This window comes from Lepisosteus oculatus, chromosome 2, assembly GCF_040954835.1.
Source record: "Lepisosteus oculatus isolate fLepOcu1 chromosome 2, fLepOcu1.hap2, whole genome shotgun sequence".
Lineage (NCBI taxonomy): Eukaryota > Metazoa > Chordata > Actinopteri > Semionotiformes > Lepisosteidae > Lepisosteus > Lepisosteus oculatus.
The window spans coordinates 2806798-2824420 of record NC_090697.1 but is presented as its reverse complement, the minus strand read 5'-3'; the positions used below and the strand labels follow the sequence as shown (position 1 = coordinate 2824420).

The following is a 17623-nucleotide window of genomic DNA, read 5'->3' as shown; positions in this document are numbered from 1 at the left end:
AAAGGTGTAAAACAGAAGGAAAAAGGAAATCGTGAATGCTGAAATAAATGAACTCGAAATGTGTAGTAGAAAATGGTGCGATACTAAATGGATCTTATAACTCAAGTCCACCTCGGTAACGTCTTTGCTGCCTGGCTGAGATCCATCTGCTCTTGTTGGGGTTTTCTGTGGAACATAAGAGTAACCAAAGGAACCAGTCACTCAGACTTTACTATCATCAAGAGACACAACTATAGCACTGTACAGGTCCCACAGAATAATACTCTGGATACTATGGAAATAAATGAGAAATATTTTTCTCTTGCCCTACAGCAAATGACTATGACCTTTTTAAAAATGCACACTTTTACGTGCACTGTCACAAAAGTGTATAAAGAACCCTTTACAGTCCTATAGTATTTTAAATTACAAACAAAGCAATGAACTGCACAATAAAAGCCTAATGAAGCCAAAACTGTTATTAGCACAAGCAGTTATAATGAAAGAATGATTTACTGATTACAAATGTTAAACCTAAATTTATGGCCAGTCCTTTAATCAATGAAAAGCAGCAGAGAATTAATTTCTGAGAAAGAGTAATACTAATTAGCTTCACAAAAAACATTGTCAACCATTAAATAACATTCAGCACTGTTTGCAAAACCCTTTAAAGTCTACCCGTCTGTTACAGTAAGACAGTTTGATTAGCTACAAAGGTTTTACAAAAGGTAAATAGGTATACGCATAGGATATACTCGGGTCTAGTATGTGATCAGAGTGAAGCTGATTCTGGTCTTTCTGCAGTGTTAAGAGAACATGACTCTCCCCTGGATACTGTCCATTGAGAGGTACCCACTGCACTTCTCCTACTGCACTTCTTTTCCAGTTGAGCAAACTAGAGCGGTCAAGAGACCAGAGCCCAAGGCCATAAAGGGGGGAATACAGGTACTAACCACTACACAATGCTCCCCCACAACAGGAGCGAAAAGACACTAAGATCCTCTGAAATACTGGTGAAATATAAACATGTCTGGTAGAACAAGCATCATGTATTTTTCTTAAAGTGAGAGCCCTCAAGGTAAATATACCACTGATTACATATTGATTAATAGTAAAATGGCGAGTTATCTGTATATGAACGTAACGAGAAGAGGTACTTTTCCTTAGCATCCACCTATCCATCCATTACCGTAAAGCTGCGGAATTTAGAGACCCCAATTAACCTAGCCAGCATGTTTTAAGGGGCACAAAGAAACGGCCCAGATAACATGAAAACTGCCTGCAGGAGGAGTCCAAAGCCAAAATTAAACCGAGCACTCAAGAGCTGTGAGGCAGCGGCGCTAACCACAGATCAATTCACAGTTCAGCCCCCTTTTCCTTTAGATACCTCCAATCGCCTACTGTAAATACTGGTGCACTACTGGTGCCCTTGGCTGCTGTCGCACCATCCAGGTGGGGCTACACGTTGGTGGTGGAGGGGAGTACCCAAAACTTGTAAAGAACTTTGAGTGGAGTGTCCAGAAAAGCGATATGTGTAGGGATTTCATTATTATTTATCAAGTGTATTACAATTCTTAATTTAATGATGATGGACTGAGCATAAATTTAGAACAGTAATCCAAGATGGAGCTATGGGGCAGCACAGCAGAAGATGAGGCCTGTTAGTGTTTGACTTAAACACCAAACTGTTTTACAAGGAAGCACCTCAGCAGGCTGTGTGGCCAGACAGAGAGAAAGAGACTCAGGTGGAGCTATGACAATAGCACCCTCTGTTGTTCGCTTGGTGGCAGAAGAGAAGAAACCAGTGAAACCAGCAGAAAAGCTTTCTTTACTTAATAAAATGGTTGTTATCTCCTCTTCTAAACTCTACACAGGTTAGAAAATGAGAAGTAAAGAATCAAGAGTTAAGGCAAGGCAGGGACAAGACGACACCTATGAAAAGAAAACACGAGTTATTTCCATGAAGAACCACACTACATGCGAAAACCATAATACAGCAAAAAACAATTTTTATACATCTGCAATTTCAAGCGTAGGATTTTAAAATTACGGGAATAGTTCAAGGGATGAGATCTCTTTTGTCATACTAAATGCAAGTAATTTTATTAAGCAAAATGTACTGTATATAGACATTAATGCCACTAAGCTAATCACATTTTTATGCAGCTTTATACCATGACCAAATAAAATCAAAGATGACTATCACAGCAAAGAAAAACCAAACACAATTATTTTATAATGATTTGAGAGTGACAGATAACATTAAAATATTAAGCATAAAACAAGGTCGTGGACATGGGCTTAAAAACCACTGAAGTATAACATTTCAGAAAGGCTTAGAAATGAAGAACATGGACTTGAGGCAGCGGGACAGAAACATGTACAGTAAACCAAAATGCTAAGACACTTGCCATCTTCCAAGTTTTAGCTTAATCATTATTCCTGACTTTTCATGGGTGTGAAATACAGAAGTCAAATGATGATACCAGAACACAGGAATTAAACTATATAAAAACACAGGTAATCAAAATGCATGTCAAGCACACAGATACAGATGACTGGAAACACCTTCATAAATAACCCAGAAGATCCAAGGTACCCTAGTTCAATGATTTCTCTTCTTACAAATCTGGAAATTCAGCTTCCCACACTCATCAGGTAAGTAAACAAAGTGCTATCTCCATGTACTGTATATACACGAGTATGTAAACTGCATATATATATATACACACACCCAATTGCAACAAAACAGAAACAGAAATCCTAAGTCTTGCACAAAGAGAACATCTAAATCAAAGAAAAGTAGATAGAATGAAATTATACAAAAAGCAACTTAAGAGTCCAACAAATCTCTGTACTACAGTAGATTTGAATGTGTAGCATCTCAGACAATTATGCTAAAGAGTTACATATAATTAAGTAGAAATGAGGGGAATATGACCATTTTAAGGTTATTAAGCTCTGTGTTCTTACCATCAAGGATACGAGGAAGGTCATCCCGTTTTCATATTTTATCTAAAGATGTATTTATAAAGTCACTCTACAACAGTGCAGCTCTTTGCTGGTCAGAGACAATACCTCATCCAGCCCTTCATGACAACTAGCAGTGCTGGATGATGAGCTGCTGGCTGAAAGCAGCACTGCTATGACACCTGGGGTAAAGTACAACGACCGGCGATCTTTTCAAGCTGTTCCAGAGCAAGTTCGTGACTGCACTGCTGAGTCCAACTGATCTACAGTATGTGTAAGTGTGGTGAGTGAAATGTTACACGTTAATTATATTAGTGTGATGGAGAGAGGAGGATCCCATCTGCCACCTGAGAGGAAAACCCCCTTTCCTTCATGCCGTGAGAAAACCGGAACGCCCCCAGCACGCAGGCGGATTGGACACATACCCCTTGTGTCTGCAGAGGCAAGGTTGCAGTAAGACGCTTTTCCCACTGATTTGGGCGTGGCTCAGGTGAGGATTCCATAAAAGAGCGCTTTAATTCACTAATACTAGCCTGATGTTTCAAAACATCCTCCTGGGTCTTATCCAGGTCCTAGCAGTAGGGGACAGGGTCAGCAGGGAAACAAAATGGGACAACGAATAACAAGGACATTACATTTTTTAAATAAAAAGGAAAAATAAAATATGCCAAGTCTCACTGACAGCTGAACAATAAAGAGAAAATACGACTATCGTCATAGCAAAAATATTCACGCTAAAAAATATTTAGTTGACCTACAGCAACAAGAACTATTATGAGTGTACCTAATTGAGGCTCCTGATACAATCAGTAGATGGCACAATTGTGCTATAGATAGTGCAGTACTGCCACTTCAATGCAAAATATAATGTATTTTTAAGTATTTCAAAACCATTAGTATTTAGAAATGTATATATCTTATTTCTGGATAGAAACTTATTGGAATTCTGAATTTTCTATTTACAATGAACTGTATTTGGAAACCTTTGGTTTGTATTCTGTGAAACGTACATGTTTTATTTCAGTGAGTCGTGGCATATTTAGCGCTTCTGCTCTTTGTCTCAATGTGCAGAAATATACACAAAAAATTAAATGGTCAAGTAAATATAATGAAACGTAACAATACCTTGCATATTTTTCAAAATTTGATTGTCATTCATTCAGTCAATAAAGAACTAAATGAAATGATGAAAGAGCTCCTCTACATAGGACGTCGCATCCTGAGACATGAGGCACAATGTGTGCTTTGTCAAAATGATCACAGGATCACCGGGGATCCTCCTCCTTCTTCTCTCACCTCAGTTCTGAGCTGCAGAATCACCAGAGTTGCAAGGACGCCAGGTCAAAACGTTGAATAAACATTGCGTCTGTATAATAATACAATTCAGACCAGTACCATAGTGTGTCTTCCAAAGACCCATACTTCAATGCAGCAAAGACTGAATCCAGGGGAATGGCTTGGATTTTAGTGCTTTTCAATTATTGTTCGTATATGGGGAGGCGGCGGAGGACATAGTGTTGTCGTCATTCATGTTAAATGAATTTTTCACATGTAGTGCAAGGTTCTCCAAATTGTCGTTTGGGCTTTTTGTTCAAGGAACAGTATTCCCCAGTGCTCCAAGGTCCAAGCTGCATGGACAGCAAACAGCTGCTAGCATCCAGTTGGTATTCAGGTCACGGTCATGCTGTGGACTCATGACGTTTAGCTTTAACTCTGTAGCAACGGCCTGGTGCTTGACTGTGTCCAAAAATCCTTTGCAAGATCAGAGCGCCTCAAGCCTCTTGCAGGCACAACACCTTTGGACCCCGCTGGAGCCGACACCAGGCTCACCATCCACAGATTCAGCAAGTGGACCTCGTCATATCAGAGGGTTTCCACACAAGTAACTCTACAATCTTGAGCATCACGGACTGAATATCATTTTCAAAGTTTGGTCTTCTTATTCTCTTACATTTGACAACATTTTCCCAAAAGCGATGTCATCTGACATCCTGTCCTCTTCACCTTATAATGTTTAAGCTAGCAGATTAAGTGCTAAGAAGACATCTGTGAATGTTGTTACAGTGTACGCCTAGTTACCATTGCCCTTCATCATACTCTTCATCACAGGATTTTTGTAATCTACTGACCATTTAATTTTTTATGTACATAGTTAGAAAACATCTAAGTGAGCTTAGTTTGTTACCATATCATAAATACTGTATTAAGCTTGTGATATTAATAAGAAAGCTACCAAAGCAGCAGTCCTCCTTTATTTAGGAAAAGATTAGTCTGGTTATGAACACGTTTACCAGATAAATCAGAAATCTGCATCTGATTGTGGCTGCCTAAACAAAACCTTGGAACAATAACATCCCCTCTCCCAATAAAAAGAACAACATAAGCAGGTGATTCACAGTGAATACTGTATGAAGGCAAGTATGCCGGTACTGGAAGATTCACATGCACTCAGGATCCCCATGCAAATCATGCACAGTGTCCACAGACAGAGCCTGTGAGTGAAAAGCAGTCTTGAGGAGCAGCAGCCCAGGACAGGAGCAAGAAACAGCTGTTTTATACCAACCTCCAACATTAAATTGCTATGTCTGACATATATATTTTCCCCCTTTACTCTCAATGACTTCGTCTGTGGAATCAAAATGAAATAAGACATTTGCAAAATGCAAAAAGCAGACAGTCCAGAAATAAAAAAAACACCAATCAAAGGAATGTCAAAACCACTGAGGGCACAAAAAAAAGAACTTGTTTTTTTTTTAACAAAAACAAGCTTTTTAAATAGCTTCTAACTACATAACACCTCAAAACACTGTGTTTAGAAATGATCAGTGTTCACCTTCAGCATACACTTTAAGGTAACTATATAAAAGGAGACCCAACAGCCAATTTAGTTGAAATGGGCAATATGAGACACTGACAGAAACGCTGTACTGTACGGAACAGAGTTCTGCTGAAATTTAGAATTGTAGCAGGTGAATGAAAAAATGAGTAATGACCACTATGGCTGTTAAAAAGCCAGAAGCTGAAGACCATTTAGCTTTGGTGGTATGTAACTAGACAGCTACTAAACAGTGCATGCCCCGGTCATTACAATAAAGCAGAACAGAACAAAAAAAAAATCAAAAAGTACACCACTGGCACCACACAGCTGACTTTTCCTGCCCAAACACAAAGAGAAGCTGCAGCAAGGAAAACGCCCAGGAATCCTACAAACAAGCCATCCACCTCCAGCTGCTGCGAGTTTCCTTCTTCTCCTTCCAGCTGTGTCAGGTTACCCACAGAGCCCACGAAAGACAGCACACCTTAGCGCAGCAGGCCATTCTAGTATCTAAAGCATGACCAAGTGATTTCAGAAGCAGGAAACGAGGAACCACAGAATGTGCACTTCCTTCACAGACCTCAGCCGCTCCCGCCTCTGTAGCTGGTGCTGTCGCGCCATCCACCTGCTCTCCTTCCACCTATACCGTTGTAGAAATGGTTGAAGGAGCGTTTGCAAAAAGATGAAATGGAAGATGGGAGGCTTCATTCTAAGCAGCACTACAAACAATGTGGTGGAGAAAGCACCATCCCCTCTGTGGTTCGCAGGCAGTGATTAACAGCGCTCAATGAGAAGACACGACAAGGGAATGCTGGTCTTGAAGATCTTGCACTCCGTTTTTTTCTGTGCATTTCGACAAACTCAAATAATTATGGTCACTGATTTATAAGATGTTCCGAGAGCAAATTTGCAAAGCAGCTCTTCTGGAACCTCTGCATTTACTGCAGATGTTAAAGGGGCTTTTTTAAATGTGCCTTATATTTGTAGACTACTGCACTAAGACTAGAACTACCTTATATTTGAAAGGAGTTTTTCCGAAGATAACAAAGCAGTATAAACAACAGTATACAAATAGCACTGACAGTATAATTATCCTATAACATTGCACTGACCTCCTTTTTAAAATGAAAGCAACACCACTTCACATACAATACAATGTACTTATTAGGAGCTAGACTACAGTTTCCTGAATTTTGTAGAGCGAAGTGCTTTTATTTTGTATAAGATTGCCTTTATTTTTTATATAACGCACTTATTTTCGGCCTTAATGTTTATTTCCAACAAACTGAATATAAGCGCCTTGGGGCAACCTTCTTGTGAAAGGCGCTATATAAAAATAAACTGAACTGAATTTATTAACAAAACTGGAATTTGTGATTTCACCGCCTTCAAGCTGGTGTTTCAATCAGTCCTATTCTTCTATTTTACACAGAAAATCTTGCAAGGCTTAAGAAAAATAAAACAGAAAATGGACGGAAAAAGCATGAATTGCAACAATCAAGCAGCAGGGTTACACACCTCCTCTTGCTCTGGTTTGTCAATCAGGTCAAAGTCACAAGGGGCGCTAAAAGAGGGCGCCTTAGGCTCCAGGTAGCAAAGGGACAGAGCGAGAGGAAGGGAGAGGGTGAGGGAGAAGGGGAGGGACTGGGATGCAGAGAGAAGCAGGGCGAAAATGAGAAAGAAGGAGGGAATGAGGGAGGGCGAGGTGATGGGGAGGTAGGGCTGAAGGCCAGGGGGCATGAAAGAGGCACAATCTTCGGGCAGAGAGGGGAAACAGATATACCCATCCTCATCCAGCAGCGAGGGCAATCTGAGGCTTTTGCACAAGCCAAAGAACGAGAAGTGAAATTCAGATTTTATCTCCACAGAGGTAATGCTTCCTTCTGCCAAGTCTGTGCTTGCGGGGGGAATGTCGTGGTTGCAAATGGGGACGTCTGGCAGGGAACGTGTTGTGACATTCTCATGCTCTGGTGTGGCCATGCTCTCGGCATGCTCGTCCGAACTGGGAGTGGGAACACCAGGGTGCTCCTGGTCCAGTTCTCCAAATGACAAGGGGTCGTCCTCCGAGATGTCAGACAGGACGTCCAGCTCAGAGATGGTATCCAGGTTCATGGAAAGGGATGCAATGGAGCCAGTTGGCGAGAGAGGGCACATGTGTAGTGACTAAACAGAAACCAACACCCCCCACCCCAGGCCGGATAAAATTGCAAAGTAAAAACAATAATGTGCATGACAAATCGTACAGAAAGAGTGCGCGGAAAAAGAAAGGAAAAAAAAGAAACAGAAGATTAGTCTGTCGAGCATCTCAAGTCAGGAAGTGCAGCAGATTCAACAAATGGAAGCAGGCGAGACTAAAAGCATTGCAGTAAAGGGGAAAAACAAGTGCATATTAGCACTGGGGTGGGATACGAGCACAGTCTAGACCCCCCCCCTGGCATTTTCAAAGGTAGTTACATTCATCCTGACTGGTGAGTAGAAAGAGATCCAGTGAGCCGGAACAAAAACTGAAATGGCTTTTAAGAACTGGAAGCAAGTAAGATTTCATAATTTTAATTACCGGCACATGAAATTCAAGATATTATTAAATCTGAGCATTAACAGTGTTCAACTGACTGTGAAAGGAACTTCCTATGGATTTAAAGATTAATACACTTGTCAAACCTGTTCAAAAGTATGAAAAAAGACAAACAGCTATCAAGTCTTGCATTCATGTGTTCAAAAAGCTCACAACAACCATGACTAGGTCCCCAATTGCTCCAATAGCAAGAGAAGATGCTGAATACAGTCTTTGATACCAAATTATATGACACTAAAAACAGTCTTTGATAAAAAAAAAGAAATGCTTTGTGGAATAATTCATTCACAACAAAAACTAAAGTCAAGCTCAACACTGTCTTACTGTTTACTAAATAAAACTGTTCAGTGTGTCCAGTTCATAAAGACATATTGTAGCAGGAGTTTAGCTTTTAAGCACAGGAGACTTCTTTAGACATGTTTCAGCTATAACTCCCTAGTACTAAATCACATTCCTATATTTGCTTAGACAAGGAGTTCTTTGTTTGTAAACTGAAATAAGCATATCAAAATTGAAATTATCAACCAATGAATTAAGTACCCAGGTGCACTTTGTCAGTGAAATATTGGCTTAAAGGAGAGCAAAAACACAAAGGCTGCAGCACTACAAAAGATTAACCTGGACTGACTGAGTATCGAAAAGAAAACAAGTCTCTTTCCACCCAATGCTTTATTATGGAAATCTTTAGAATATTTGGATAAATATATCTCAGGATATATACAGTACATCTCATACCGAAAAGTACGTTTTTAAACTATCAGCTGCTGAAGAAAGACAAAAACATTATTTGCAAGCACAATCACAAACGGAACATTACTGAAATGCCTGTGCAATGCTGCACATTTGCAGCTTGTGCAGGAGCTCAGTGGCATTTTGCTGTGGTCAAGAACACTGCCCTTCGTCCTCCACAGCGGCCCCCAGGACGCCGAACAGGATCCGGCCCACCTTACCTTGGACTCCTGGGACAGCTCCAGGGCTGTTCTGGGGAGTGTCCCGGCATCTCCACTCTCCCTGCCTGCCACGCCGTCTGCCTTCCCAGCGGCATCAGGCGGCAGGCTCTGGTCAGCGATGTTGACCACAGGGGCTGAAGAGTCAAGGAGACGCTGCATTACAATCCCGCAAGGCCGGATAGTAAAGCACTTCGGTCCCGGCTCTAATCCCACACTGGATCAGAATCATCCCACTTAGTCAGCTGGAGAAGGAAATCATTCCCAGCTCTTTAAAAGAAAACAGTGTGCTCTAGAAACGATTTCTGCTGAAGTAAACCACGAATTTTGAACATACCATATGTCAGGTGCTGGGTTGGCGTATACAATTTCAAATACTTACTATTTACACAGAATGGGTATTATCCCAGAAAAAAACAGTTTCTGAAATCAATGACACGGGGGCACTGCAATAACTTTCCTGATGCTGAAAATTTCATAAATACATACGCAATACATATTTATGTATTTTGCAAAATTAGAAAATCTGTAACTGGACAATGTACTCTGCCATTTAATTAACAACGCACATGTAAACTACACAATGAAAACAACACTAGAAGACACTGGAAATCGGAAGCTCTTAGGTGATCCCAATCTAATACTGTACACACAAAATGGTCACAGCTCATAAACTTGCTTATAAGAGAAACTTCTGTCGCATTCATAAGCAAGGTATTTAAAACCCGATTTCTAAAACTACTGCAGAAACGACTAGAGCAGAAATTGTGTAAAAAAGTATTTATCCAGATAGGGTTTAGTGAGAAAATACTACAAGTACTTAATCCATACAATTTAGCACATATGCTAAAACATTTTATCAAGCAGAAGTCCTATCAAGGTATTTCAGCAGTTTCAGCAGCGGTTAAACCCAGTCTAAAATGGATTAGAGATGTAATTTGAATTAGTTTGATTTATCGTCTTAACCTGTCTCCCTCATTTTCTGCATTATCAGAAACTAAAATTCACTGTATACAACCGAAATGCCAGGAAAAATATGATTTTGTTGTTGAAAGCTTGTGAGCATTTCTCAGAAAATGTTGATGTAAATTTAATTTTTGAATTGTAAAGGAAGCCATTCCATACTGATGTTCTCCCCCCAAATCAGTAACTGGTAATGATGTTAATTTAACAATATGGTACTATAACGTTCACACCATGAGAATAACATCCTGAGTTAGAACTTCAGAAATGACTGGGAGACAATTAAACCCTCCATTTGCAAAGCAGTAGAAGTCCACTAGGTGGAGCTGCAACACAGACTTCTTATGATGGCAAAAAGCACACTGACTCCTTTTTCTCAAGATGAAGTTATTGTATTACTCCCCACTTAAAAGAATTACTGCTCTAATCCAATGATCAATCATTGGTCATTTCTCATAATCATGGAGTATGTCTCATCACTGGCAAGTACTGGGAAGGTTTTTTTTTCTCAACTCTCTAGAACTGGACAAAGGAACAAAAAATACAGGAGCTTCTTTTATCTGATTGAGTGAACAGAATGAAACATTCTGCAGCAGACCAGGTGTGCATAGTATTATTCTGGGAAGCATAATTAAAACAATAAAATATCATTGCTTAATGAGCAAATAAACCCTAGACCCTATAACCCTATAACCCTAGACCCTAGATCTTCAGTAGGCCTGGTTTAAAGACGTCAAAGAACATAACTTTGTCCAGCACAGCTGTGGACAGATTGTCTTTAAACAACACAAAACAAAGGTAAACAGACACAACACTGTATTACTACATTGCAGTAATTCATAAAAGTCAGCTAAACGCTATGAGGGTGCTGAACAAAAGTGAAAGCAGAGTTGAAAGAAAGAAATCTGAAATCTGTGAAAACGGATTGCTGCTATGACACTGGCTCCTACGAGGGACAGTATCCATTAGCAGAAGGCTCTTCCTGAAGCTCAGGCCCGGAGCCCACGGGCAGCTCACAAGCCAGACTGCTCTGCGATTCACTGCTGTAACTCTATCTGTGCTGGATATACAATAAGCTTTATGTCATGAGATCACAAGACTGACGCCGCAGTATGACAGCAGAACCAGATGTCATTTGCCTTTGAGGCCATCGAAAGCTTAGCTACACACCATAATAAATTGATGAGATGAAGTCTGTTTGGGGAAAAAAATCCATTACCACCACCTCTAAAACCATTACAGCTAGTACTAAAGGATGAGCACAGGCAAAACCAATATCTGTCTGCTCTGCTAGGTTTTGTCAGTAGGGAGGAATGGTAAAGTGCCCCTGAGATTTTGTTTGCGAGAAATGAAAAGATGTTTTCTGAATTACAACTAAAACATGTTTGCATAAATTACCAATCTGGACTTAAATAAAAAAAAATAAAACTGATGTCAATGTAATTTTTGTACAGGCCTTGCACAGAGCATAGCATGTAAATCACCTCTCAATATTAAATTTACTGATGAAAGAAGCCAGTGAAAGGGCAGAGGAGAAACAAAAAGAAACAGAAAAGCCTTGCTTGATTTTTGCCAACACGAAGACCTTTCCAAGTGTGAAATTATATAACACACCTTGGCTGCAGTACTAAAACACACATTTACAGTCTCTATTGCTGAAATGGATCATGTCCCCTGATCACAAACTTTGAGGACGGGTATGAATTTTAGAATTGTTTGCTACTGAGGCAAAGCAGGAATTTAAGGAAATACAAAAACAAGAAAAAAGGACCCAATGCAAAGTCATAACATTTTAAAGGCTGTCAGAAACAGAGGGAATATCTGGGATCATAAAATTCTGGCACCAGATTTGATGCAAATCCCGTTTCTAAATGTTACCAAATATTCTGGGTGTGGTTCCCATTCAGCACACGTGTCCTGTCAGAATAGCAGACGTCTCCCCCAGAACAGCACGAGTCCAAGTGAACACGTCACTTTCTGTCCTGTTTTCTGAAGAGGCTTGGACTGAGAGGTGAAAATGAAAGCCAGGTGTGCCAGGAGGAGCACGTATAAAATCAGACTTAAGGAAGTCCTAAAAACCACGTGTGCCATCCATCCGTCTAGTAACTCCTCTCTCTTGTCTCTCTTGACCTTCTCCAGAACAGTCCTCAAGCGTCCTCTGCTGACTTACATAAACGGCAAGCCTTTTCCCTCAAGAGCTGATGTGCGATTTAATAAGGTCCCACTGCCTTCCTCCTGAGGGCTGATCCAGGCGGCTGAAAACATTGTTAGTCAGATAATAATTTATACCCCAAACTGTGTACTGCAGCAACAGGCTCCTTTGACCAAAGCAACTTTGAAATACCATAAACAGCACATTGTCAAGAATAAACATTAAAACAAGATTACAAAATATTCGCCATAAAATTACCCTCAGTAGTTACACACTGTTGTGCATATCCACCCAAATTCTAACCAGCTGCAGGAGCTGGCTGCAGGCCTTGAAACCACTGTTTAATTCCAGTCTCAAAAGGAAGTCCAATGGCTGTGATAAAGCTCTGGTTACTGAGCTCCAGCTTACTTAAGATAGAATCAATACGTAAAGCTTAAGCACACTTTGCAAAAGCTAAACAATTATTTGCAAACAATGATTTTCTCTCTTAATTTATATTAGGTCCAATTCAGATTGTCACTGCTAACGATTACAGATAATAGATTTTTTTTTTCATTTCGAAACTGACGATACCTGGAGACGATGATTTTTATTTCTTGTGTTTTTGTCTTTTTAAATCTTGAACACCTTAGGCTGATGCCTCGTGGTTAATGAGAGGCACTGGGGCTCCAGTTAGATGCTACCCACGCTGATACTGTATCTCAAGATGTTGAAAGTCTTCTGCCCTCACAGGTTCAGCCATTGTTTAGGAAGAACTGGCACTGCTCATTGCATAGGGTCACTGCTCTTAAATCATGACATAATTGTGAAGTGTATTAGTAACTTTTTTTTTTTACAAATATGACACCAGAAAAGAAACCTGCATGGTTTACAGAGCTGAAGTATTTTTTTAAAGTCTGTATCTGTCTCATTTCTCCCAGATATTTAAAAATAATAATCTAGTTGTATCTAACTACGAACAGGTTAAAAATCACCAGGATTTCTGTACGTTGGCCAACAGTCACAAATAAACAAATCCCAGTTCCTCTAAGACTAAACTTTTTAACACTTTGAGAACACACCCACCCTACACCTCAATGCATGTGCAGTAGGAGAGCTCGTGTCCAGTTCACCCACTTCGAACTTTCTTACCTCCATCAAGACTCCTAGACACCCGTTTACTGGAGGTCCTCTCAAAATAGGGGGCTGGCCTGTCGATGAGCGTGCTGGCCTGCCGGGTCTGAGCCTGGGTGCGCCCACTGTACCGGAATTTGGAGCCCAGCGTGAGGAATTTGGCTTTTGGCGGCTGCTCAGGTGCTACCAACCTTTAACACCCCAAAACATAACACACAAACGTTAAGAGCTTAATAAGTATAAAAAAAAGACACATTTAATCATGTTCCTTTAAGTGCAACATATCTTAAATGTTCTACAATGTTGAGTATTCAAGTCAGTAGTAAAGAAACACTGCCTCAGGATGGTTGTCACATTATAACCTAGTACTCTGATAAACAACCCAGTTTCCAGTGCAGTGTCTCAGTCTTTGCACATATGCTTGTACCCCAGAGTATAATCAGGTCTGGAATGTGCTAGAAATTACGTCCTTTCTTTCCACAGTTGTGAGGTACTCTCTCTAACAGCTGCACTTCAGATGAGATGTCATCAGAGGTGGGGGCTTGAAGAGCCGAAGGCTCCTCCACCTCTCTGGAGCACAAGAGACTGTATCCCGAAGCACACCCTGAACCTGAAGACTTCCAGTATTGCAGGCTCTACCTACTGACTCACCCACAGCAACATAATCAGGATGCATATCATGCCTTTCCCAAGGCCCAGTTCACACTACGGCATTCCAGGGGAGAGAAGCCTTCCCACAGCTGCTGTATGCACCACAGCTCAGCAGAGGGTGGGGCCAGGCTGAGACGCCGGTGGCACAGATTCAAAATTCCTCTCTCCAGATGTTTTTTTTTCTGGGTTACAAGCTATGCAGCATTGCTTCATAGAAGGCCACTAATGTAACACCAACAGCCATAGCGCTTACATTTTGCCCCCCAAAAAAGCTATCGCTTGTACGTGGGTCAAAGTGAGGTACAGATGGAAGAAGTCAACTCTATAACCTAGCAACTGCTTCATAATCAGAAGGAAGGGTGTTAGAGGTTGATAGGGGAGCAAGAACATGGTTATCAGCAGTGAAGCTACATTAAAATTAAATCAATGTTTTATCAGTCCCTTACAAACTTGTAAGTTTGTGAAACTGCTTGATATACAGTTCTCAAAGAGGTTTACACTGTACACATTCAATAATAAGAAAAAAAATAACCAAATGTATGAAGCACCTAATAATTTGCTGTTTATTTTTATAGAATATCAGCAACTAGGTCATGCATTAGTTTAATCTAAAAATTAGTTAAAAGTTTAGTCGGCTTGCAAAATACCTTTTATAATTTGCAAAATATATATTTTGGGGACATTCATAACATATCTATGGATATGATCTCTACAAACCAAAGGAATTTGAAGAATGTATTAAATATATTTGCTGGAAAACATCTGAAAAGCAACTCAATTTTTCCTTTCACACAGAAAATACGAACTGATGGAGTGAAGGGTGTGTGTGGATAAGGGCCTATTAATAAGCTATTTATAATAATATAAATTTAATATAAAATTATTTAACATCTCATGATGTTATCATAAAAAACACACAGAGAGGATAGTCTTTGGTGTAGAATCTGTCACAAAATTTGTTTCCCATCTAGTGTGAATCAATATTTAATGAACGCTTTATCCCAATTTGTACTTGATATGAGGTATTTTATTACAATACTTAACAGACAAAAGCATAATTATAAACACAACTAGGTAATCTCTGAAGACTTATACACTTTGTCTCTTTGGTACCAAGCTTCACTGTTTTTAGAGATGATATATTGATATATATACAATATGATATATTGATATATAATGATATATATAATTAAAAAATAAGATTTAAAATTCTTTGTTTTTAGGAAAAGGGCATTAGGAAATCAGGTCAGACAGAACTATTATGAACATCCAATTCACAATACTTCAAAGACAGGTCACTCAATAGACAACCATTCCAAAGGCACTGAAACAGAGGGCAAGAAATAATTTAATGAGACAATATATTAAACCATGCTTAATTAATTGGCAAGTTTTACATTTTCTAAAAAATAAATAAAACTGAAAGTATACACCTCTGATTTAGAGCCATGTATGAAAAACTTTACATTTTGTGTTGCTGTTTATCATTTGGATTTTGTCATAAATGGATTAAATTTACTTTATTTGTCATTCCTTTCTAGAGCTACAGTACATGGCTAAATTAATTTGGAAAAATAAGCAAAGTAGCAAAAAAAGTTAAAAACATAAAGGAGCTAGTCTGTAACCAAAAGGAAACCAAATCTATATCGCTCTTAATCTCACAAATGTGCAATATAGATTTGGTTTCTTGTGGATACCAAGTTTTCCAATGTAAGTAAAACATTTCAACATTGGATTTGAAAGCACAACATACAATTAAAAACTGTCAAAAGACAGTTTCACTATAAAAAAAATCTGGGCAGGTATTAGAAATGAATTTGGATCCAGCTTGGAACAGTAAGTACGGCGATGATAACGATCGAAGCCACACGTAGCTGAAGCACAGTGAATGATTAGTGGACCAAGCCCAGTAACCATAGTGTTAAGTAAATCCTTGAAAACTATCCTGTTCAAAGTTGCTTAAGTGTGTTTCTGTAAGTCAAGCATTGAAATACTTTCAGTAAGTAACTTGGGTATTTAATGACTTGGAAATAACTCAACTGGGGTACAGCGCTGTTGCTAGAGGGAGTGCAACCATATATTACCCAGTGATCTGCTCTCCATTTGTGATGTGAAGGAAGAGCTAAAGCCTAACTTTATTCTGGCTGCACAAAGAGTGTAGCCATATACTGTAATCCGAGTTTGAAAATTAACTTGAAATATGCAGTGAAAGATCAGAATTACTGACAAATGATGTAATGTCTTTTTGGGGTTCCAAAAGTACTAGAAAAAAAAACGTGGGCATTACATTATCAGACAAAACTAATGCTGAAATTAATGCTATATTTTTTTAGTCTTTTGAACAAAAATTCTCCCTAATTTAACCCAACAAAGCATGAAACTACTACTCAATACAGTCTTGGTCGTGCACTGCAAGCATGCCAGATGATCTCCTGTCGATGCAGAAATAGCAGATGACATAGAAATCAGAAATGCACTTAAGCTTCTCTACCGTTCTGCTATAATGCATACTGTAAAGCCAAACTATAAACCTGTGCAAAATCCAGTTACTTCAGGTACATTTTGTTCGTAGTAACATGCAAGGAGGAAGCTACGGTACGCTATCTGACTCAGATTTCAGTGATTTCAGTCAAGAGGGCTCCACACACCTGAAGAAAGTGTGGTGCTCCACACAAACCTTCCACAACTTCTTGGCAGCCTTGTGGTTTGGCAGCTTGAATCCAATGGTGCTTTCAAATTGCTCTGTCTGGAAGAAATCAGTTGGATCCATTACTTCCTCTGAGCGTGTAATAGGATAAGATATGGAACACCTGCTTGAAAAGAACTACTGCCATGCCAGACAATTTAGGTTTAACATGGATGGGGGGAAAAAAAAAAATCTCAGATTTTCCATTTGTGCAATCAAGACTGTTTTCAGAGACTTTCTTCTAGATGCTAACCGAGTCTTTTATTATTATGGAGTATACCGTCTGTAGAAGGAAAATCTATCTGATGCAGTACTAGCATTCACTGTGTTTCGGTGAAAAACAGTTCTGTTGTTTCTTACCTCTCCTGGTCTAATTTTAATATAGAAATTGCTGCGTTTGTAGGAGATCTTGAGGATCTTGGGCCAGGCGAAACGATTTATTCGGAGTCTGTCTTTGTAAATTAGCAGTCCATTGGCACAAACACCCAGCATAATGTCTACTCCCTCTGAGTCCTAGGATGGTAAAAAAAAATAGTATTTAAGAATAGAGTTTGCATTTCTCAAATTTTCATCATTCATATTCTAGCGATGTTTAAACATTACATTCAAAGGTAAGTGTTGAATACAAATTTGTACTTAATTTAAATTTGCACTTAAGTAAATTTATGAATAAAAGTTCACATTAATAAAAATAAAGGAAAGACCATGCCACATGTTATACCAGTTGTTTAATAAGGCTTCAGGCCACCACATAGAGCCTGTATGCACTGTG

At 39.4% G+C, this 17623-nt stretch overlaps 1 protein-coding gene across 19 annotated transcripts in view; it reads right to left on the bottom strand.

Moving 5' to 3' along the window:
- The window catches only part of epb41l2 (erythrocyte membrane protein band 4.1 like 2), a 106378-nt gene that overhangs the window by 11528 nt on the left and 77227 nt on the right, over nt 1–17623 (bottom strand). For 7 of the 19 annotated variants that reach the window (XM_069195904.1, XM_015359020.2, XM_069195877.1 and 4 more), the window contains 10 exons: nt 17212–17364; nt 16814–16911; nt 13533–13705; nt 9290–9423; nt 7283–7927; nt 6345–6404; nt 5513–5575; nt 3375–3521; nt 1684–1758; nt 112–165 (listed from right to left, as the gene is read on the bottom strand). In XM_069195904.1, the coding sequence (XP_069052005.1) occupies nt 112–165; nt 1684–1758; nt 3375–3521; nt 5513–5575; nt 6345–6404; nt 7283–7927; nt 9290–9423; nt 13533–13705; nt 16814–16911; nt 17212–17364 (1602 nt within the window). The remainder of the gene's footprint in view (nt 1–111; nt 166–1683; nt 1759–3374; nt 3522–5512; nt 5576–6344; nt 6405–7282; nt 7928–9289; nt 9424–13532; nt 13706–16813; nt 16912–17211; nt 17365–17623) is intronic. The other 12 variants (XM_015359053.2, XM_015359027.2, XM_015359031.2 and 9 more) reach the window with 10 other exon arrangements.